The sequence below is a fragment of the Eschrichtius robustus genome, chromosome 9 (assembly GCF_028021215.1).
Source record: "Eschrichtius robustus isolate mEscRob2 chromosome 9, mEscRob2.pri, whole genome shotgun sequence".
Classification (NCBI taxonomy): domain Eukaryota; kingdom Metazoa; phylum Chordata; class Mammalia; order Artiodactyla; family Eschrichtiidae; genus Eschrichtius; species Eschrichtius robustus.
The window spans coordinates 1,793,099-1,816,514 of record NC_090832.1 but is presented as its reverse complement, the minus strand read 5'-3'; the positions used below and the strand labels follow the sequence as shown (position 1 = coordinate 1,816,514).

Below are 23,416 nucleotides of genomic sequence, written 5' to 3'. Positions count from 1 at the left end.
GGGCGAGCCCAGAGCCCATGCCTAATAGTGACTGCAGCCCGAAGCACTGAGAGCCTGGACCAGGCAAACACAAGGCCTTCACACGGCACTGTGTTTTTGCTTTTTTCATGACATGATACTTAACGTCTTGGTTGTCTGGTGTCTTAGCTTATAGTCATTTGAAAGAAGCAAACTAGATGATGAGTTTAGGACCAACGAGGGAAACCGTTGGAATAAATAATAGGTCAGGGCCATCGAGCGAGAGGACAGGAAAGCTAAAAAGTAAGGAGTAGAGTAATCACGGCAGTGACAGCGGTTCACGATGAGGACAACAGCCCTGAGTGATGAAAGGAATTAATGCACATTTTTAAAAGTGAGGGAAGTGTATTTATGTTGCAGCCAAAGAAGTCACTTTAACAGTAATCCTGTTATCTAAAGCCAGGTAAGCTTGTGAGAAAATTAGCTTTGAAAGAGTAGTTTTTCTCATCAGTGACCCTTAAACGTTGCTTTCTTTGAAAACTTCCTAGAGATTCTTTAGAAAGATTTTACTTTTATATAAAAGCCACCTCATTTCTTCTGGTAAAAACAGATTCTTACTTGTGGAATTTTAAATATTTGTAGATTCACCTTTTCCTTTAAAACTAAACGGTGTTTAAGATAAGATCTTGAACAAAGGAACAGATCTTGAAGGTGTTTTGATTTCAGTTTCAGATCGTCGTGGATCAGGTAAACCCCGACCAAAGAGTGAAGGTTTTGAGCTCTATAATAATTCAGCTCAAAACGGGTCCCCGGAGAGCCCTCAGATGCCTTGGGCAGAATACAGTGAACCAAAGAAATTGCCCGGCGACGACAGGCTGATGAAGAACAGGGCTGACCACCGCTCCAGCCCCAACGTCGCAAGTAAGAGGAGCCTCGCGGCCCTTCTCCCGTCGAGGCACGCACCCCCCCCCCCCCGTCCGCCTGCCCACCCCCCGGCACGTGCCTGCTCACAGCCAGAGGGAGGAGGGTGCCCCGGGTTTGCTGCGCATTAAAAGAACATTATTACCTGCGTAGATTAGCTAACTGGGATGTGTTTTTCATGAAAGATGCTACAGCTAAGGTTCTAACGGGAGATTAAAAACTAGCCCGGGAACTTTGATTCCTGGATGCTCTGGGCAGGTACACTGATGAGGAAGAACGCAGGTTGGTGGACGCCCCGCGGGGCAGCAGACGGTCTTTATGGTGTTAAAGGGTTGTCAGCAGGAAGCAGCAGCGGTAGGAGACATGCCCCAGATACCAGGTTCGAACATAGAGCTTCGTGGCTCCGGGCTCTTGATGATTCAAGAGGGCGGGAGTGGGCGAGGTGAGCCCTCACCTCCACGCGCTTGTTTCTGTGTCTGTGCTCGACACCTCGCTGGCGGCGTGAACCTGCCTGGCGCGAGGTTACTGCCCGTAAAGAGCTCTCGCGATGTTACGTCGGGCCTGTTTGTTTAACATTAGCTTTCTTTCCTGTTTTCCACCAACAGAGGAGCCCCCTAGTCCCGGCGGGAAAGGCGCCTATGCCTCTGGGACAGCGGCCAAGATAACGTCCGTCTCCACTGGAAACCTCTGCGCTGAGGTCTGAGACGTGAGCACACAGATGCTCCGACAGCAGACCCTTGGGTTCCCCCAGGGGCCTGAGTTATCTAGGAAAATGTTCTCATTGTTTCTGGTTCCTGAGTGTTTGGGTTTTGAATTTTTAATATAATGGGTTAAATGAGCTTTAAATTAGTAAGTTGGGGCAAAATAAAATGTTTTTTAATTATTCTCAGTACAGGATCGAACACTTTAAATTTTTAACACCGTTTTTAAAATACGCGGATTCTGCTTTAAAAGAGGTCATTGGAAATTAGGTCAGTCTGTGGTACAGACTGCGGAAAGCTCAGCTTCCTTCCCTCTCCCCATCTGCAGGAGCTGACCCCTCCGCCCCGACCCGAGGCCTACCCCATCCCGACGCAGACCTACACCAGGGAGTACTTCACCTTCCCGGCCTCCAAGTCCCAGGACCGCACGGCTCCGCCTCAGGACCAGTGGCCCCGTTACGAGGAGAAGCCCCACGTGCACACGGACAGCAGCCACTCCAGTACTGCAGCCCAGGTGAGGGGGGGGGCTCCCGGCGCGTCCTGGGCCCTCAAGGGGACCAGCTTGCGGGAGAGCGGAGGGGCTTCCGAGGCACAGGTGACACGTTCTGTAGAGCTGCACTGCTCCTGTTCCTGCTTCTCTCATGGGTTTTGGGGTCACCTGAGGAAAAGCGGGCATAGGAGAGAGTTCTGAGCGTGAAAGGCGGTTCTCTGCTCTCTTACTGAAGGCTTAACTAGGGTCTGTAGGCGAGGCTCACTGATCCTGGAGTGAGCGGGGTGGGGGGGGGGGGTGGGGGGCGGGAAGCAGGAGGCGTCCCCGGCACTCGGCGCGCATCGGCGGCTGTTCCAGGCCCCGGGAAAGCTGAGACGGCCGTGGTTCCGCCCGTGAAGCTGAAGCTGGGGTGGGACGCTCACCTAGACCGTAATTACGTGAGCTGGGTTCTGAGCTGAGCCCGGAGGGTAAGAGGCCCGAGGAGGGTCGCCTCGGCAGGGGCAGCGTGAGCGAGGCGGGGAGGAGCCCCCGTCTGACGGCCCCGGGCACGAGTCGCCTGGCGTGTTCTGTTCGCCCTTAGGCAGACCTCCTTCCTTGCAGTGGAGGCACGGGGGTTGGACAGCGCCAGGGACCTGCGTGCCTACGTACGGCCTGTACGTGCTGTTTGCCTCTGCCTCACAGCGTGGGTAATAAGCACCGGAGGAGGGCCAGGGAGTTGAAGGGTCACTTGCGTGGATGTTGAAATGACCGAGAATTTGACAGGACTTACCGGGGGTGGGGGTGGGGGGGGTGAGTGGGCACCAGCAGCGAAGTGAAGTCTTCGAGGAAAGCGAAGGATGACTCAGTTATCACTGGACTCCGAGGGTTAGCAGGCGTGTAGTCTGGACGCACGAACTGCAAAGCTTTGTGCTCGAGAGGCGCCTTCCACGCGTAGCAGGCAGTCTGGTCGTGCTTCTACGTGGGCTGTAGATCGTGCGCCCAGTCGTCAGAAGGCTGTGCTTCTGCGCACACTCCAGCTTTGGCTGGAGAAAATGTTGGAAGTAAACGTTCCATTTTTCTATCAGGCTGCTGGTTTTTCAAGTGATATATTTCATTTTTTTTGTTCTTGGTGTGCCTTTTGAGGAAAGGGAAATAGTTTATTTTCCAGATTTGTGTCTTCAATTTCTACTCATTAGGGCTGGAAAAAAAACTGTTTGGCTGGGACATCGTAGCAGATCATTTTCTGTCACATCACGCTACTTTCAGACATGCCTCTTCCACGCGCAAGACTAGCCTCGGAGGCAGGCGTACTCACTGTCTCGTACACGTGCAGCGGGTGTGTCCCGCAGATTACCCCGCCGCCTTTCTGAGACTCGGGTACAGGCTCGTTCCTCCTCGCCACGCCCCGCTCTGTCTACGTGCTCCTGGGCCCGCGGTCAGCTGGCGGGACTCAAGAGAGTCGCGGATGGATCCCGTGGCTACGATTTGATAATCAGTCTGAATGCTAATTAGAATTGTACTGCAGAGAAGTAGTTCTTGTTGCTCTTCTCGACACCGGACTGAGCACATTCCTCTGCTCAACGTCAGCCCCGTGTCTGGCACCGCAGCGCAGACGCCCGTGAGGCCCCAGAACGAGGACGGTGCCGGACGTGAAGAGCCCGAGCCTCCGTGCATTTCGCTGTTTGGCCATGGATGCGGAGAGGACGCGCCGCTTTCCCTTTTCCCCTTTAGCTTTGTAACAGATACAGACGTCCTCTGGGAAGGCGCTGTCGCGGGAGTGGCGCTGGCTGCGGGCAGCCTCAGCCCGTCCTGTACGCTCACCGCACACTTGCCCTAACGCTCCTTTCTTCCTGAGCTGAACTGTTTACTTTCAGTGACTTCTGACGGTGGCTGAAACATAACGGTTTCCCGTTTTCTGTTTCCAGCGTGTGACCCGGTCCCAGGAGGAACTCCGGGAGGATGTCGGGTGCCACCTGGAGCGGCAGAGGGTGGGGGCGGCGATGGAGCGCAGGTCTGACGGCGGCGACGCGTGGCTCAACCAGGGCTCCTCGCTGGGCTCCAGCACGTCCAGCCAGGAGCACCTGGGCCCCCCGTCCAAGGCGGGCACCCCCGCGTCCACGCTCACCAAGAGCGGCCCTGGGCGCTGGAAGACCCCAGCCGCCTCGACGCCGGTGCGGACCGAGCCGCCCCCCGGGCACTACGGCGCCGGCGACGGGGACGGAGTCCCCTTGGACTCGCCCCTCGCGCCGCCCCCCAGCGGCGCCCAGGCGGCCGCCGAGCGGAAGAAGCGGGAGGAGCAGCAGCGCTGGTACGAGAAGGAAAAGGCGCGGCTGGAGGAGGAGCGCGAGCGCCGGCGGCGGGAGCAGGAGCGCAGGCTGGGCCAGCTGCGGGCGCAGGCGCCGCCCCCCGGGCCCCCGCCCCCCGGGCCGCCCTCGCCCGCCGCCGCGCCCGCGCCCGCGCCCGCCCGCGCCCCGGACACCGTCATCCGGGAGCTGCAGCCCCAGCAGCAGCCGCGCACCATCGAGCGCCGGGACCTGCAGTACATCACGGTCAGCAGGGAGGAGCTGGCCTCGGGGGACAGCCTGTCGCCCGACCCCTGGAAGCGGGACGCGCGGGAGAAGCTGGAGAAGCAGCAGCAGCTGCACATCGTGGACCTGCTGAGCCGCGAGATCCAGGAGCTGCAGGGCAAGGCCGAGCGCTCGGCCGAGGAGAGCGACCGCCTGCGCAAGCTCATGCTGGAGTGGCAGTTCCAGAAGCGGCTGCAGGAGTCCAAGCAGAAGGACGAGGACGACGAGGAGGAGGACGACGACGACGTGGACACCGTGCTGCTCATGCAGCGCCTGGAGGCCGAGCGCAGAGCGCGGGTAACGGGCCGGGCGGGCGGGCACGCGGGGCGCGGGCTCCCGGCCTCCCGGCCTCCGCGGGGCGTGGGCGTGGCCGGAGCGGCTGTCCTGCGGCGCGGGGGCCCGATGCTCTGGGCGTGCGCGCTGGAGAGGCGCTGGTTCTGCGCTGTGGGGCGCGCCCTGGCTGCGGCCGGCTGGCTGGCGCGTGGGGTGGGGAAGACGCGTTCATAACCCGTGATCACCGTGATCAGGGGTTGGCAACGTGTCTTTCATCGGCCGCAGAGTAAACGTCTCTCACGCTCTGGGGGCCGGACCGGCTGTTCAGTGCCCCGCTCTGCCGCCGTCGACGGCACACGGAGGCAGGCGTGCTGTGCCCTGAAGCTTCATGCCGGGACGGGCGGCCCCTGGTCTCCGTGGCCCCCGCTCCCCGGGGCTAGCAGAGGGGCGGTTCACGGCTGCAGGGTCAGGTCCGACGTCACGGCCCACGTAGACGGAGACTGAGTGTTTAATAAAGTGCTAAGCAGTTCTATTTCAGTGGTAGCTTAAAGAGAGTGAGAATTTAGGATTTTATTCATGGTTCTCCATGTTATGAAAATAATTTCTATTCCTTTTGTGTCAAGGCAGAGAAGAAAATTTAAATTTACATTAGTTTAACGCAGTCGCTTGTTAAAATGCCACGTCTGAGATTCTCTGTTACCCTGTGTATCAGGAGAGTTGTCGACAGAGAAGCACTTACTGGTATTTGCAGCGAGTGCTAAGGGACCATTTTACGTTAATGCACTTTAGTGATTTTTTTTTTTTTTCCAGCTATAACGCAGTATTCTGAGAAAAGACAGCAAAGGGCATGTCCTTTTTGTCTTTTGGATTTTGTTTCTAATTCCACCTCTGATGCCATCTGTACTGGAGACCTCAACCAAGGGTCACCTGTCCCATCAGACCTTTGAATCTTTCCAGCTCAGGATGAAATTCAATCCTAGACCCTGGGCGATGAGTGCCTTGAGCCGGCACTGTGATGCCTTTTCACTTTGCTCTGTGAATTATTTTCCTGGAATGTCACTGCACACACCTCTTGTGAGCTACGTGTTCTCAAGCAGACGTATATGTAACTTGGTCCAAAATTCAGCTGGAATCCCTCTGAGGAAACTTAAGTTTCTTAAGTGAAGGTCTAAACGGTAAACATTAGATTGTTTTATTAGTATTTTCCAAGTCATCAGTAGTAAACGTCCTCAACAACTGTATTTACCATCAATACTGTTTTCTTTGAAAGAGCAACTGTTTGATGAAGAACTGATTACTTTCAGCATAAGGATCCTTTGAACTATTCCCACCTTCTGGTCAGCACTCTGGCCCGTCTGTAGGTGGTTAGCTGTGTGCCCGTCACGGCCGCCACCCCTGCTCCACCCGGGTCCTAGTGGACGCGCTGCAGGTGGGCTCCGCGAGAGGCTGCTGTGGCCGTGGCCCTGGGGCTCTGTCCCCGCAATGCGAGGCAGGAAGGCTTACCTCTGCCGCAGCCTTAGCTCTGAATCTAAAGCTGCTGTTCGTGGTAAATAAGTGGACGTCATTAATATTTACTGTTGAGGGAAAAGTTAGAAACCACGTTGCAATATTTTCTATAATTATTCTTTTCTCTGAAGGCTAAAATTTTATTTAATGTCTGTCAGTTTTTCCAAATGATTAAAACACTGAGTATTTCAAAGCCTCTTAGTATGAATTACGATATTTTAACGATAGTTTAAAGTATCTGTGTGTTTATCATTACTTATTTTAAGATTAATATCTTAGTCTCCAAATAAGAGAGCTAAGGGAAATTTTACTCTTTTTAGTTTCTGTGTGTCTTAGTAATAAAGCTCAAGGATTTAATACCACGTGGGCATTTTTCTATTTCTGAATACTGGAAATTGGTCTGTAGTTTCCTTACTTTTCTCACTGGGTTGTCCTTCAAACACAGATGAAGCATGAGAACCACAGATAACGCTGGTGGCGGATACAGATCTAAACTGAACCTTTTTTTCACACTTCATCTTTCTTTTTTTTTTTTCCTTCTCTGTTACCTGCAGCAGACTGCTATGCCAGCAATCTCTGTTCTAGATTTGGTATGTTCTTGTTTCTTTCCCTTGGGTACTTTTTTCCTGTCTTGATTTCCTTTTTTTCCTTTTAGTGGTGGTGGTTTTATGTTTTCAGTAGATCTGGTTCTCAGGGGTGTCCTAGATCAGGATCTGTAGTTCCCTGACTCTAGAAGCATGCCTTTGAATGTGTTTAGATTTAGTTATTCTTTGCTTTTCTCTGTTACTTTTTAAGTGTTACTTACTGTTTGTTTATGGTTTTGACCTTTACTCAGTTTTAGTCATAGAATTTGTACTCTGTATTCTTAACGTACTCATAAATACATGGGCAAATGAGAAATTTTGCAGTGAGTAATCTATTTTTTTTTTTTTTGGTTACATTAGAAATACATTTTAAGTATTCATTATTAGAAGCTCAATTCAACTGGTATTGACATTGTTTGCCAATTAAGATGTAACTGTCTAGGGTGTAACTGTCTGTTGGTAGAGAAAGAGGAATTTCCAGTAAACATTTATTCTGTGTTTTCTTCAGTAACACCACATGATTTTAGTTTAGTTTATCGGCCATGCCAGTTCATTACCAGAAAATACTTGAGGTCGCATTCTGCTGTAACTGTAATGTGTTTTATGTCCATATTGGGGAAACTGAGTTGGTCATTTAGTGCCCCTCATGCTCGAGGACGGTACCTCTGTCATCTGCCAGACACTCATGCTCTGGTGTATTGATAACTGATTTTAAGTCAACATTTATTGTTAGTCAGCTTTTAAATGATATAAGGCCAGTATCTGACAATACTTTAAAACAAATCTCTGAATCCAGGTTTGACTCTTAATGGCCTTTTCACCAAATAACATCCCTCCTTTTTTTTGTTTTGTTTTGTTTATTCAATTTAAATAGCATGTTTCCAAAGGGAAACCTCTCTTGAAAACATCTCCTCTCCTCGATTGACTGAGAAGCGTATTTTTCTGGGCTTTGCGTTTTTCTCCGCATGAGACGGAGATAAGAAGTATCTGCTTCTTTCCCCGCCTCTCTGTGTGTTAAGGTGTCTGTATGGAAGGGGGTGGGAGACACCAGTCAGTCCCACTCGTCTCCTCAGGTACCAGGTCCTTGTCACACGTGTGCAGGCCAGGCGGCCTGGGGCCTCAGCTTTGAGATGCACCTACTGCGGCCCCAAGAGAATCCTGTGTCTGTGTCGCGGGGCGGGGGGGGTGGGGGTTGGGGGGGCGGGGAGCGTGGTGGTGACAGGTGAGTGACAATACCCAAGGGTAAAGGGTGCACTAAGATTTTTATTTCAAAGGCGTACTTCGGGGTTTTTCTTCCTTTAAAAGATAATTATTTCGAGTGCTTATGCTGACTGGCAGCACCATGTTTCCCAGCATTTCTTAGCCTGAGTCCCCAGTAGAGGTTGAGCTCTTGCCTTGTCCCGGGGGCTGTTAGGCACCGGGCCCCCCGGGGACGATGGGGACCGGGTGCAGGCGCGTGCCCACTTGTGTAGGGCCCTGCCCGTGCGGCCTGTAAGGCCTTTCCGTAGGCTTTGACGCGTGGGATAAATGGGAGCTTCAGAGAGGTGGCGAGGCTGCCCTGGCGGCTCTGGTCCCCGGCCCCTGAGTGCCCGTCGCCCCGCGTGGGCCCGGGGCCGCCCTCGCCTGCACTCACCTACCTCCTCCCCGACCCGAGCTGCCCCTGCGGCCTCCCCGCTGCGCCCGGCTCTCCCAGTCGCCCGGTCTGGGGAGCCTGTGGTTGCCATGGCGCCTCTCCCCTCCCTGCGGAGGGATTCCCAGCTTCCTCGGACCTGACCACCTGCGGAGTGGCTCGCTCGCTCGGGCCCGTGCTCCCTTTGCAGGCTCTCCCGCACACGGCCGCCGCCGCCCCGGCAGGTCGCAGAAGCCCCGCGACCCCGCAGCAGTGGCCCCCTGCCCGTCGAGAAGCGCCCCGGGTCTCCCGGCCCGCAGGACGCCTCCCGGGCCCACCCGCTGCCCCCGGCGCTGCGGCCGCGCCTGCTGACCCTGCTGACCTCTGAGGGGCGGCCGGTCCTGCCCCCTGCAGACAGGAGGGGAGCTCAGGCTTCGCTGCTCTAGGCGGCTGGGCGGCCGCTTCTGTGGCCCTCTCGTCCTTCGTGACCACCTGCGATGTGCGCAGACGAGCAGGGCAGGCAGGCCTAGTACCTGATATCGTGTAGACTGAGAGTCGAGATGGCGACCAGAATACTCTGGGTTCATATTTAGTATTCTTTGTGCTTCACGAAAACGTCTGCTGCTCATAAAACGGTTACTGCGAACCGTCTTTCAAGGAGACGCTTCCGAGACCAGCGGTCTCTCAGCTGGCCCGTTGCAGCTTCGTCTGCTGCCAGTTGAGTGGTTCATCTTCCGACTCAAGACGACCCGACGGCTCACGGGAAGAATCCCTCCCCCTTGGGTAGAGCAGGGAGCGGGTGTTTTCAGAGACGCTGTGGGCTGCCTTCCTGTTTGGCCTTCGTCTAGAAACTGGCCATGGCTCTCCGGAGCGTCCCAGGCATGGAAGCAGTTGAATTAGAGGCTTTGTAGCAACTTCAAGCAAGAATCAGTAGGAACCCTAGCGGAGAGTGGTACCTGCAGAGGGGCCTGTCTCAGAAGGCAGCAGAGTGTTCTCGGCCTGTTCAGATGGGAGACCCTGCCCAGGATGTTGAGGCTGGAGGGTAGACACAGCCCACCGTCGGGAAGCGTCAGTTTTATTCAAGGAGGAGAAATAAGTTCATACTCAAACCAGCATGTGTGCGTTTGGGAGTAGAACACGAAGTTCCTGTGGTTGTGTCAGGGGGAGCAGAGTTGCCCTAAGCAAACTTCAGATGTCTGCTCTGGGCTGCTGTGAGCCGCACTTCTTACCTGTCTCTGCCGCTGGAGTAGGCCAGCACCTGTAGGTCTTCCCTTAGAACTCTGGACAGAATCATGTTCCTTCAGTTACAAAGAAGGGGACGCCTGCACCCGGGGAAGGGAGCCCCACTGACTGAGGGCCGAGAGCTGGTGTCGTCCAGCGGCAGCCCTTCCCCTGTTTGCTGACGGGGAGGGCCCTCCCTCCAGAGGGAAATTCCTCCCCGAGAGGCGGCAGGAAGCTTCGAGTGCTAGGACAGGACGCCAGAGTCCTGTCCTAATAAGTGGCCTATCAGGGGGCCTCTTTATCTGGGGGCCTTAAAGTTTTTTTAGGGTGAGTATTTTTAACGGGTGGCAGCATAAGCAAAAAAGGCCTGCAGAGAGAAAGGGTAACGTGCTTAACCGACCTGTAGTTGCTTTTCAGAGAAAATGTCAAGAAGAAAAGGATGTTTTGGCCCCGTTTTGTATTCAGATATTTCAACATGAAATTAAAGATACAAGTTACCGTGTTTTTGTGGTACAAAAGTATAAAATGTAAACACACAGATCTCAACATACTATTTTTTTAACTATTTTTTTCGGACTGCCTCAGTATCGCAAGGCCTTGGGTCAGGCTTGCGTGGCTGCTTTCAGAATCCCAGCCTAGTTCTTGGTTGGAGTAGCTTAAGTCTGGGCTGTATTGACTCAGTCTATAAGAATGATTACGATGTCTATTCAGGTCCAGTTTCCCCAAGTAGAACTTCCTACGAGACTGTTTTGCTAGCATGCGACTTTTCATTCCTTTGATGTGAAGCAGCGAGCTTGTCTGGCTTCTCATGTAACCTCACAGTGTTCGTGCCCTGTCAGTCACCGGCGCTCAGAACCATTAACTTCCCGACTTAAGTTGAAGCGCCGTTTAACTGTTGTGAGTCAGTGTACCACCCGGGGGGGGGGGGAGGGTCCTGTTATGTGGGGAAAAGTGAGAGGGTCTCTTTTCTCTCTTTTTTTTTTTTTTTTGTTTTTGAAAAACAAAACAGTCTGTGTTTTGAAAATGAAAATACGTGAAACAGCTCACCCAGGAGTGGAAAGAAACTGCCTTAGTTCTAACAGCACTGGTTCATTTGCTACTTTAAAATAGAAACCAGTGAAACTGAGCACAAGCGGAAGGCTCCTTGTTTACCACCGTCAGGATTTGAAGAGAAAATGCCTGTTTATAGATTTATAAGATAGAGTTCTGTACCTTTAATTATGAGAATTGAAATTGTTCTGATTTCTTAAAATTATACTCCTATTTAACTTAAAAGAACTAATTCAGTGTACACTGCTTTTCTTGCTCAGAACTTGTTTTTAATTAGGTCTAGAAAGTACTGATACAACATAATGAAATTAGCTTTTGCTTTATTGGGTAACAGAAACACCTCTGTTGCATTCATGCAATTTTACATTCTTCCATAAATTACTTTTCTGTAGATGTTTAATGTGATCAATTGCTGTTTTATTTTGTTATTTTTATTTGGGTGCTGTTTCCCATAATTTGTGCTGATGACTCTCAAACTCGTGGTAAGTCCTTTCCTCTGCATTTCCACGCAGCAGGGCACTTCTGACTGCTTCCGTGCTTCTTTGCTTCTTAATCGTTAGCATCTACTCCTGCTACAAAACTTCCAAAACCTAATAATTATCCTAGCATCCCTCTGGGCTTATACCTAGACTATACTAAAGAGGCAGTTAAATTAATTTGTCTCCTTGAGAAGGGAATTTTAATTTTTTTCTGAGATGTTTTATTTTTGTTCGCTGACATGAAAAAGCATGATGACACAAGTTAGTTACTTTCCCACCAGATAACAGTTTTTGTTCCACAGAAACCAAGCAAGAGTCAAGTTGTTCAGTTTTGGTTTTTGTTTTTGTTGAGGAGAAAAATACACTCCAACAGCTCAGATCCAGAAGTTAACATTTTCTGGTTTTGCTATGAATAATCTATAGAATAACTAGTGATTATATAGATGCTGAAGTACACCTTGAGTGATTTTATGTCAGGGATTCCTGCAGTGGTTAGAGGTTGAACTAGATGGCCTCAGTGCTATTTTAATTTAATATTTTGAGTCACCTCTTGTGCCACGCTCGCGCAGGCCTGGAACAGAGAAGAAGTAAATGGAGAATGCGAGCCTCTCCAAGTCGCCATTACCTTAGGCTGTAACTACAAAAGTAGCTGTAGCCTACGGACATGGCAAAAAGAGAGTCTTACTCTGTTCTCTGCTAGTCAAATGCGCTTTTAATTCACGGCTCCCTAAGGTGTTTTCGACCTGTATTGTGCAGAGAAACGTGACCAGGAGGGTACAGGAACTGAAAGCCGAGTAGAATATGTCTTTAGGTGTTTGAAGGTGTCCTTGAGTATTTGAATGGTATGAAGGACAGATATTAAATTTGTTTTGTATTATTTCAGAAAGGCAGAACCTGAAGGACAAAAAAACAGACAGCGATGAGGTGATGAATTTTAGAACAGCAGGAAAGCTTTTGGACTAGGAGTTACCAGAAAATGGAGTACACTGTCCTGGGAGGCAGGCTGTAGGCCCCAGACGCTGAAGGTGCTCGAACAGAATGGACAGTTTACTTGGCAGACGTGTAGCAGGACAGAGTTCCAGTGAGGTTCCTCCCAAATTTCAGCTTCACATTCTGTGAATCAGACTTTGGGGGAATCCCTGAACTGGGAAGGAATTCTTGGAGTCTGGGGTGGGACCCAGAGGGAACGGATGGCAAAGGGCCAGGACGGACGGGAGGAAAGCTAGAAGCCTTGTCCCTAAGGCGAGGCAGGCCGCTTGCCCGCTGGAGCTTCTGCCGCCACGTGAGCCTCACCCCACCGCATCCAGAGGCTAGCGTTCACCTGCCACGGGCCGCGAGAGTGGGGAGTCTCTCTTGACCTTCACAGTGGAAACTAAACTGGGGCGAAGGAAGGGGGTGGCCGAGTGTGTTTCACGGCTCCACGCGCTGGAGTCCGTCTCTGCCTCCACGTGAGCTGCCGAAGCTGAGTCTATTCTAGTGAAGGAACTGTGCTTGTTTCACGTGTGACCGTCCAGGATAAAGCCCTCCCGCTTTGAGCCGCAGTTGATGGAAGCGTAGTTCTGGAGCGGTGGGGACAGAGTCGTTAGGCGGCGGGCTCTGGTGTCCGCCGTGACCTCCGCCTGGTGTCTGTCCTCAGCTGTGCGTGTGCTCGTGTCGTGTGCGCGTCCTGTGTCTGGCGCTGGGACGCTCCGGGCGCAGACTGAGGGGCCCTGTCCTTAGTTGCAGGACGAGGAGCGGCGGCGGCAGCAGCAGCTGGAGGAGATGCGCACCCGCGAGGCTGAGCAGCGGGCCCGGCAGGAGGAGCACGAGCGGGGCCGGCGCGAGGCCGAAGAAAAGGTCCTGGTGCCCTGAGGGCTGGGGCTGCGCGGCGGAGGGGCGGGGCCCGGGGCGCGCGGGTCGGGGGAGGCGCTCCTGATGCTGCAGCCCCGCCGGCCAGCCCCACCCCCTCCTCCCTGTCCTCCCGGCTGTCCCCCCTCCCCCTTCTCCTCCTGGCTCTCCCCCCCCTCCCCCTTCTCCTCCAGGCTGTCCCCCCTCCCCCTTCTCCGGGCTCTCCCCCTCCCCCTCTGGGCTCTCCCCCTCCCCCTCCGGCTGTCCCCCCTCCCCCTTCTCCTCCAGGCTGTCCCCCCTCCCCCTTCTCCTCCGGCTCTCCCCCCTCCCCCTTCTCCGGGCTCTCCCCCCCTCCCCCTCTGGGCTCTCCCCCTCCCCCTCCAGCTGTCCCCCCTCCCCCTTCTCCTCTGGCTGTCCCCCCTCCCCCTTCTCCAGGCTGTCCCCCCTCCCCCTTCTCCGGGCTCTCCCCCCTCCCCCTTCTCCGGGCTCTCCCCCCTTCCCCTCCCCCTCCTGGCTCTTCCCCCTCCCCCTCTCCTCCGAGTCTTGTCGCTCAAGCTTGTGGACTGTGGGGCCTCTGTGTGCTCGGGGCTCTGGTCTTTGCTGGACGGGGTCCAGCTTGTCACTGTGAAGGCGACAAGTGTCCAGTTGTTCACAGGGAGGTCGGGCCGTGGGAAGGACAGGAAACTAGGAAGTCACTCTGTTAACCTTAAGGATTTCAAATAGGTTATTTTATGACTTAATTCTGGTCAATGGTAAAGAGAGCAAATGGCTTATAGAAAACACTATACAAGGAAATTTAATTTAGTGTGTAATCTGGTAGATATTCTGAGTTATTGCTTTGTTTCCATATGTGGGTTTCTGAGATTCAGGTAATCCTTTTAATTGCTTTTAACATGACAGCACACTTGAGCTCCCCTGAGAAATGGGCGCTTGGTGACGCTGCCCTCCAGGCCCTGCCGTCTGTGGGCGCGTCGCCGCGGCTCTGGGCTCGCTTCCGGGTCTCTCCAGGGCCGGCCGGTCCCTGGACGAGGTGTGGGAGAAGCCGGCCTTCCGTTACTTCCCTTCCGTGAAGGCGGGAGCTCTGAGGCCACGGCTCCCGGTGGGAAAAGTCCAGCGAGCACCCTCACAGCCCAGCCTGCAGGAGGGAGCCTGGGGGCTCTGGTAGTGGCGGGGTCTGTGGGGACGCGACAGGCAGAGAGTAAGACCGTGGACATGACGGATGACTCGGTTAAATGCGAGCCAGGTGGATGACGTGGGCACACCTGCACTGAAACGAGCCATGTCTGCAGTCTGTTGGCCTTTACCGTTCCTGTCATCGTGCTCTCGGCTGTGCCTCGAGCTTGTGCGCTGTTCCCAGAGCCCGGGGTTTCGTGGTGAGGCTCCGCTCGAGCCTGTCAGAGTCAGTGATGCGTCTAAGGAAATGGGGTTTCCACAGTTGGAGCCGCTAGACCCGGGTTTTACAGTGTCTGTCGCGCTGCTGTCCCGGGGCTGCTCGCAGGGGGGTGCTTTCCTGGCCGGGCCCCTCAGCTGTCCCACCTCTGCCTGAGCCCTCGGCCACCCGGGAGTAGTGCCCGCGGGGAGGCGGCCAGGCCGTGTTCTCCACGTTGGGAAACTCCTGGGTTATTTGCTTTTTTTCCCGCTGTGCGTTCTCACAATTCGTGATCACGTCAGATGCACCTGTGTGTGGGTAACTGCTTCTATAATTGAGCGCTCAGTGTAAAAAGAAGCCGAATAACCTATTTTTTATATAGAATGTCCATAATTGATGGGAATTTCCTCTGTCATAGGAAAACGTGCCGTGCCGTTCACTTTTTGGGTAGAATGAAGTCTTCTCGGTTCATGTGACTGTATACCTGCTCTTAGTGTAAATGAAAGAACATGTTTTGGTTTCCCTAAAATGTTACCAAGTGAGCTTTGTTCACACAATACTAAGATTCCTCACAACTCCACTTAAACTCTGCAGAGGTCGTTCCAGATTCAATTTCCCACTCTAAGAGAATGCTCATTTTGTGTAGAAAATAAGGTAAAAATGTTTTTCCTTCAGGGTGTCTCAACATAGTGTAAGAAGATAAAGTGAGAAATGGGGCCCAGGGCCAGGATTGAGGCTGGCATTTGTTCTTAGCGTTTTCTCCCTCAGAAGGTGAAGCTTTGCCCACTGTGTACTCGTGTGTGTGTGTGTGTGTGTGTGTGTGTGTGTGTGTGTGTGGAGTAGGGGGAAGACACAGTGTGCAGAGTGAAATGGGGACTAAAAACTTTAATCCTAATGCCAGCAAGGCCCCTAAAATTAGTCATCTTCCATTGAATGAATTTAAAGTCCATTGTACTTCCATTCTGTACATTGAACATTGTACATTGAACATTCCTCAAGTTAAGGCAGATTATTCTGTTTGATCTTTCACCTCCTTTCTTCTGCACTTTTTTCTTGTGTTCTGCAACTTTTGTCAATCTTTAACAAAACTGTGCTGTTACCTTTTTTAATGTTAAATTGACACTGTCAACTGTAGTTTGTGCAGATGTATGTCAGAAAAAATGTACAGTCTGTGTCAAAATATATTTGAATATCTTGTTGCCTGGCTCTCTCAATTTTCTGTCTGGCAGGGAGTTTGTTAAGATTTGAAATATCAATTAAGAACCATGGAAAGCATATTGGTTACTTGTGACCTTGGAAAGATGAGTAATGTTTTTTACAGTTCGGGGTTTCCTATTCGCTTCCCTCTGAATACCTAGAAGTCAGCCAGGTGACGTAATCACGTCCTTCTTGTCAAGGAAGGACCGCTCTTCTGAGTTTACCGGGGTTCGGTGGAGAAGCACGCAGGGCTGCACTTCTGGAAGTGCCAGCTGTAGAAAGGCAGTTGCAGCCTAGTTTTGGTGTGCCTTTGTCTTTAAACTCAGGAGTGACAGGTAAGTTACTGTCCTACCGGCAACAGAAGGAGAGAGAGAGAGAGGGCAGCGGCTGGCGAGTTCCGCCGCAGAACCCTGGATGGGACAGCCATGATGTGGTACCTGGGGCTGGGGCCCTGACAGCTCCTTCATTCCTCCCTCCCCCGTCCCCACGCGGTCTGGCGTCGGAGACTCGAGTCCCAGGGGAAGACGGTGTCCGGGTCCATCGGCCGTGGTGCTGGGGGACCCGCGGCAGGCCCGTCCACTCCCGTCCGCTGACCTTGCGCTTTTGTCCCCTGCCACAGAGGCGACAGGAGGAGGGGTATTACAGCCGCCTGGAGGCGGAGAGGCGTCGACAGCACGACGAGGTCGAGCGCCAGCTGCTGGAGCCCGAGGAGCTGGGCCTGGGCCGCCCTCCGCTCCCGCGGGGCTACGAGCCCCCCGCCCCCGGGCCCCCGCCGCCGCCCCAGCGCACCGCCTCCTACCTGCAGGCGCAGGTGCTCTCCCCCGACGCCCTGTACACTGCCAAGCTCGTGGCTTACACCGAGGAGGAGGAGGAGGAGGAGGAGGAGGAGGAGGACGGCGGCCCGGCAGGTCAGGACGCGCCCTCCAGCGCCAGGCCCTCCCCCGCCGCGGCGCCCGGCCTGCGATGGCGTCTTCTCTCCAGCCCACCCCCCGGCCGCTGCCGGCAGTACTGCGCCCGCCCCCTCCCAACAAACCGAGCTTCTGCCGTCTGTCCGGCCGGCCCCTCCGCTCCGCTGGGCACGCGCCGCCCGCCGTGGAGCGGGGCTCTCTCTGGATCGCCGGGCTGGGCCTGGTGATCTGCTCTACCCACAGCCTAAGGCCGGCGCTCCTGCTCTGGGGCAGGCCCTCTCAGGGCGCCTGCAGTAATCTCTGCGCTGGAAACCGTCCCGTTTCCTCAGCCAGCCGGCGGCGGCAGCCCTCCTCCGTCTCCCTGACCGCTTGAAGTGCTGTTGGTTCCGGCCTTCGTCCCCTGCCTCAAATAAGTGTGTGCGCGGTCGAGCATCTCGGTGTCCACTGTTAAATTTCTTCTTGTCGCTAGTGCCGTCGGCCCCTGTGTACTTCCAGCTGTTTAACACACGCAGAACTTTGTGTTGCCAGCTAAGCTGCCCTGTCGGGGTGGGTGTGAGGCGACCCCCGCCCCAGCCGGCCCCTTCCCTCCCGCTCGCTCCCACGCTCACACGTCCCGGCCCTGCTGGCCAGGCCCCGGGGGCGTGCGGCTGCCTCTGGCCGTGACCCTCCGCGGACCGCAGAGCGCACCCACGGGTGCTGCAGGCCCGTGTTCCTAATCAGCTTTGGAGACAGCGCTGAAAGTCAGATTGAAAGTACAGCTACGCATTATCAAGATTCAAACTTCAGCCTGATCTGGCCACTTTAAACAACATTGGGAGGCTGGCAGTAAATATTCTCAAATTGAGTCTTCTCGGTTCTGCGGAGTCCGTGCATCGGGCTCCTGGCAGTTCTAAAAGAACTGAATAATCAAACTCAAGTAACCGTGGCTCTTAGGTAAACGAGTTTTACTAGGCTCTTTCTTGCCACCTGAGTCAGAGCTTTGATTCACTTGGAAAGTTTAGTAGGTAATCCTTAGGTCGAGTCACTTAGAAGCCAACGTTAAATCTTTTTGTAAAATTTCTGTTGCAAATATCCAGAATGTGGTACCTTTAAAGACCTGTGTGACAATAGCAATTTTTGAAGCAAGATGCCATCAGTCTCCTTGCATCAGATTACAGGCTGAACCTTAGATATCTTGTGAGTGTCGTGACACAGATAAATAGGAGGTTTGGTGAGGGATACTGTAGGGAGGTGTCACTTCTAACCATCTGGGCTTTCAGTCACATCACTAACCCTTATTCTATTTCACACCACAAGTACCACATGGGAGCAGGTTACACCCTGCGTCTGGTCGCTCCTGCTTCTTGAAGGTTCCTCGTAAAGTGCAGAGCTCTCTGCGTTCTGGCCTCGCACCCGCCGTCTCTCTCCCATCGTCTCGCCCTGTTGGGCTCCTCCCTCTGCCCTGAGCCTCTGTGGCCGGGGCTTGGTTCTTGCCCTAATGCTGTGAGGAGTAGGATTGGGATACGGATTGGAGTGAATGATGTCAAATTCTAGCATAGCAGCATGTGAAAAATGTGCTTTCCTAAAGCTCTTTGGAAATGATTGGAAGAATGTGTAGTGTCACTTCATATATAGTCAGGTGACACTATTTGATATTCTGATTAAAAATTCTGAAATTCTTAAAGAATTGATCTTTACCAGTGGGAAGAAGCAAGTATTCTTAAAGCTCGAAAGATAAAACACAACGTTTTTAAAGCAAAATGAAGGAAAAATGTAGAATTAAAATTGAAAGCTTTTCACTCTGCAAATAATTTATCTAAAGGCCCGGAGCAGATTACTTTAAGTTAGAGATGTGTTTCTCTTTAATCTTTTGAGTCTTTGCGGAGGACGGCTTCCCGGGCCACGATGCGGTGGCCTGCGCTAGCTCATGAGGGAAGATGCAGTGCGTGGGGGGACCCGTCAGGAGTGGCTGAGCTCCGTCCTGGGCGCATCAGACGTGGCTGCACGTCACACGCTCCTTTTATAAAGGGAGGAAAGAAACATAAACATTCATTTCTGTGCAACCTGTCTGAAAAGGATAATTTTAGTGTTGAAATATTGTGATAGTTTTGTGGCCTGTTAAATCCAGTGCACGACACTGTCAGTGTTTGCTGAGTACTTAGAGCGTTTATTCCTCCACCCTAGGTTATAAGCAAAAGGTTTTTCGAAGAGTGACATTTTCTTGCTGATGTTAACAGTTAACAGAAATACCTTAGTACTGATTTAATCGTACATCCTTAGTGGCATTATTACCTCATATTTGGATGCATCTGAAGCTTTTTACATGCATCATCTCTCTTGATCTTCAACAGCCCTTTGCAGTAGATGGGCATGTGGTGCTGGTACCAGGCCGGCCCATGTCACTCGCCCACAGTTACCGGCCGGGCCATAGGCCGGGTGTCTTGACAGTCACACCATGCTGCTTCAGGTCTCCTTTTTATTTTGTCAGTGATTTTGTATATGCAGCGTTAGTATCAAACGTTAGGGGGTTTTAGTACCTCATTTTTTCCCAAAAGTTTTGTTTTTAAGAATTACAGCCATTTATTCTGTGGGGGAACAATTCAGTAGCTGTCCCGAAAAGAGGAGCATTACTTCTTAATCTTTGGGTTACATTTGCTCTCTGTGATTTTGTAAGAAAATTCTTAGTGTCAAGAGTGTCTGAAAAATTTTGCTGTCTCCTCACTTAAGTCAGTCTTCTGTGGATTTTTATTGTGAATTCATGATAATTACACATTTTGCCTGATTTGAACTTTCTGGCTGTTACCCCCTAAGACTTAGGCTGGTTTCCTCTCTAATAATAAAAGGCAGCAGGCCAGGTGCTTAGCACCTTGTGAGGGTCCTGATTGGGTTGCTCAGGCCACTGAGGGATGTGATGGATCCAGTCCCTCCAATTGATGGATCTTTTACTGATTTGAAGAGCCTTTGGCTGCTTCTTTATTCAGGACTTAAAGACGTCATGAGCACTGCATCTTCATCATGAGTGAAGTTTTGGAAATAATGCAAGTACTTTAACTTTGACTTTTCCTTTTATGGAAAAGGACCAAACTCTTACGTGGGATCTGCTGGAACACTGATGGGGGCCCATGACGTTTATCGGGATCCGAGAGAGAAACTGTCTAAAAGGTATTGCTAAATAAAGCTTGCTAAAACTGAAGTCGTGCCGGACGAGTGTCTCGCTGTCCTTAAGGACTGTTTTCTTGCACCACCGTTTGTGAGGCTGGATTGAAATTTCAGACTTCGTTGTCAGCTCAGGTGTTTCTCATTGTACAGAATTGTGTGAGCACAGAGGCTTTGTTTATCTTGTGTTGTTGCTAACATAGTTCTGCTTCAGACAGTGCGTAGGTACCAGGCTTTCTGGTCAGAACTTTAGAAGCAGCTGGACACATTGCTGTTTGCTTCCACCAGAGAAGGTCGAAAAGTCCAGGGCAGAAAGCCCAGGTGTCCTGATGGACGACAAAAGGCCGCCCCCTCTGTCTTCAGGGAACGTCCTCAACTAGGTTTTAGTCAGAACGGCTGATGCCCAAGCAGTTCTTAAGTCGTTGACGTTGAACTAATCCAGAAAATCTTTAGCATCTTCCTGTAACTTTTTATTAAGTTACTATATTGATAGATGCCTCTCAGATACATGTAGGATTCATTAAAATGCTGGATTTTAAAACGATACCTCTTCAGTTAAACTTAACTACTGAGCATTATTATCTGCTTGCTAAAACTGAAGTTACTAGCTTTTTGAGAGTTGGGTATGACTGGAGGAAGTTAACATTTTAGTGAGGAGGACATTTCGCCCTTTTTCTACATGGGTTTAAATACAGCCCACAGGCAGGAGTCTGACAAAATTTAACAAAGAATGCGTCTCTCCCGTAGAACATTTTACTTAATTGCCCATTATGTAAACTTAGCTACTCATTGACGGGTTATTCCTATTTTGAACAGTAACCCTTTGCATTTCCTTCCAATGCAGCCAAGACGCGGATGTACCTGGGGGTCCTGGAGCCCCGGAAAACCTGACGTTCAGAGAGCGCCAGCGCCTCTTCTCCCAAGGCCACGACGTCTCCAATAAAGTGAAAGCCTCTCGCAAATTAACGGAGCTGGAGAACGAGCTGAACACGAAGTGAGGAAGGCCCCTGTGTCCAGCCCAGGCCTCTCGCTGTGCTTCCGGGGCTGCGCCTGCCTGAAGGGTGGGGCGGGTCACCTTCCCAAGCCACTGGTGATTCCTGTTTCTAGAAGCGTTGGCATTTGGAAGCGTTCCAGCGCTAAGAGATTCCATTTTATTTTACCAAGAGAGTGTCATTTCTGCAATTTAGACCCTGTCTGCTTTCTTAATTATCTGACTCCCACGAAGATAACTTTTTCTGTTAGTTTCTCTTTTAGAGTCTGGGCTTGAAAGGGGGCAGAATGAAGGGCAGTAGAGGATAATGAGATGCTTCTTCTCCCCTGTCTTCCCCCAGGGAGCACAGAGAAGTCCTATTTCTGTTCTTTTTCTGAAACCTTAGGTTCGCTTATCAGACAGAGTAGCTTGAACTCCCCAGACTGTCGTTTGCACTGTGTAGTGGCACCTGCAGTCTGTTTTGCGGGAGAGTCGGGTTTCACCTTCCAGTCCAGGAGAGACCACGCGGAGACACGCTTGTGTGCTGAGGAGTCCAGAGCTGGCGTCCTGTCCCTGCAGCCAGGAAGCAGCCCAGACCCAAGCGTCCTCTAAGTAAGATGCTCCCTCCGGATCAGCTCTAGTATTTGATTACAACAAGTTTCTCCAAGAAGAAAATTTTGAGGATTTAAGCTTAGGAAATTTTATTTTTATAAATATCAGATGATTATTATACCCGTAAGTCACTGGTGATTTTGAAGATGGCAGTTACGTTGGAAAGTTAACTGTTTCATATATTCCAAGGGCATCTATAGAAGAGGACATCTTTACGGAACAGTGTTGACATGAATAGGAACAAAAATATCGAAGAAGAATGAGAGCTTAGTAGGTGACGCTTGAGCACAACTCAGAAATTTAAAATTTGAAAAAGAACTGGATTTACATCGATCTGCTGTCAGGGAAAGGAAGGGGTTCGACTGCATATGGCATCTGTAATTTAAATACTGTAAGAAAAGTTCATATGGCAGTTCAGGCTATTTTTTTACATTCTAATAGAGTTATTTAATTTTCATGTATTGAATTATTAGTTACCACTGTCACTTCTTCAGCTGTGAATACGTGGCTGGTGTTGGGGAAACGGACCTCACTTTGTTTTATATTATGTGATGTTCAAACAGTAAATTACTTTGTGATTAAGAGCAGATTTTCTATTTGACAAGCCCTGCTGTGGGTCTAGATGATTTTTCTGTACCATGTTGTTCTCTTACCAGTAGGTGTGTTAGGAGAATACGCACGCTTTCATGAGAGCTCTATGACAAGTCATTAAAATGCGAGTGTAAATAGTTTCTGTGTCTGTCAGGGTTCTTATTTGGAAGTGTGCTTTTGCCATTTCCCTTGTTAAGTAAGAGAGTGAAGTGGTTCTAAGTGTTTATGAAGGATTTGCATGCTTGGCTTCTCCCAGACGTCTTGAGAACACTGGCAGCCTTTTGGGGACTAAATCCACACCTTCCTTAAAGAAGAAGATGCAGGTGAACTATTATCCTGTTAATATATAGAAAAACAACAAATACACCTAAGTACATGCAAGAACATGTAAATATTTACACGCAGGGATATTGGTATGTGTGGTTGTAAACCCGTACACGTGGATTTGGCCGTCCTTGGACGGTTAGGTCAAATGTGAATATGTGTAAAAGTGCTTTTCATAACTGTGCATTACTATGGAGAAGACATCAGAACTGCTGTAGTTTTCCATTTCTACTGTATTTCATTGGCAACCTATTTTTAATAAACTTTGTATGTATTTAAGTGCATTTGCTATTATTTTGACAGTGCTGAAAAGACTGTGCTATCAGTCCGCCTCCCCTGTCTCCCCCTCCCGTCCACTCATCCGCCCACCAGGCATCACTCCCGAGTCGGGAGGACGTTCTCCGTCCCGCTCGCACGGCCGGACGAACGGAGGGCCCAGGTCCCCTGTTCCGCGGCCCCAGCGCTCAGCCTGCGGGCGTCCAGCACTGGCCTTGCGCTTCGGCCGCTCTGTCCTGCCGGGCACCGAGGCTGCTGCTGGGCCACGCCCTCCCACCGTTGCCCGTGTGTGAACAGGATGCCTGTGCCACGTGCTTGAGGGCAGGGCCCCGCCCACCGGGCGCTCGTGGGCGCCTGCGTGTCCAGTTCACCTTCACCGTGGCCTCTGAGCGGGGCTGTCGGGTTTCAGGAAAGACTTTCCCGAAGGAAGGGGCATCTCGGTGGTAGAAACTCGGGAGACCTCCTCGTAGCACCGGCTGTTAACGTGTTGGGACTGTAAGTGTTCACTTTTAGTATATTTTAACGCCCAAAAAGGTACTTGGCGGTCGGGAGGACGAAAACTTAAAAGAGACTGTGTTAATGCTGATTCCGTTTCATCCCAGGGCCACAGTTCTGTTGCTTTTAATGGCAGTAATGACTCTGCCCCCCCCAGGGGTCTGTCCGCTGGGTCAGCGAGCTCCGGACAGCTTTCCAGTGTGGCCGTGGGACAGCGGTTTCCTCTCTGCTTTGCCTGTGGAAAGCTGATTTCAAGGATTTAGTTATACATTTAGGGTAACATTAGGCCCTGGCAAAACTGAGGTGGAATGGCTTGCAGAAGGGAAATAGGTACAAAAAGTGACCAGTTCTCATGCCTGTATTCATCCAGTTTA

The 23,416-nt window shown here is 51.7% G+C and overlaps 1 protein-coding gene across 7 annotated transcripts in view; it reads left to right on the top strand.

Annotated features, from left to right (window-relative positions):
- The window catches only part of AFDN (afadin, adherens junction formation factor), a 134,233-nt gene extending 111,683 nt beyond the window's left edge, over positions 1 to 22,550 (top strand). For 4 of the 7 annotated variants that reach the window (XM_068551736.1, XM_068551732.1, XM_068551735.1 and 1 more), the window contains exons 26-33: positions 685 to 879; positions 1,485 to 1,576; positions 1,909 to 2,094; positions 3,975 to 4,913; positions 13,058 to 13,174; positions 16,351 to 16,639; positions 19,696 to 19,780; positions 20,619 to 22,550. In XM_068551736.1, coding sequence (XP_068407837.1) covers positions 685 to 879; positions 1,485 to 1,576; positions 1,909 to 2,094; positions 3,975 to 4,913; positions 13,058 to 13,174; positions 16,351 to 16,639; positions 19,696 to 19,780; positions 20,619 to 20,772 — 2,057 coding nt within the window. In that variant the 3' untranslated portion in view covers positions 20,773 to 22,550. The remainder of the gene's footprint in view (positions 1 to 684; positions 880 to 1,484; positions 1,577 to 1,908; positions 2,095 to 3,974; positions 4,914 to 13,057; positions 13,175 to 16,350; positions 16,640 to 19,695; positions 19,781 to 20,618) is intronic. The other 3 variants (XM_068551739.1, XM_068551737.1, XM_068551738.1) reach the window with 2 other exon arrangements.
- The last annotated feature ends 866 nt before the right edge of the window (positions 22,551 to 23,416 follow it).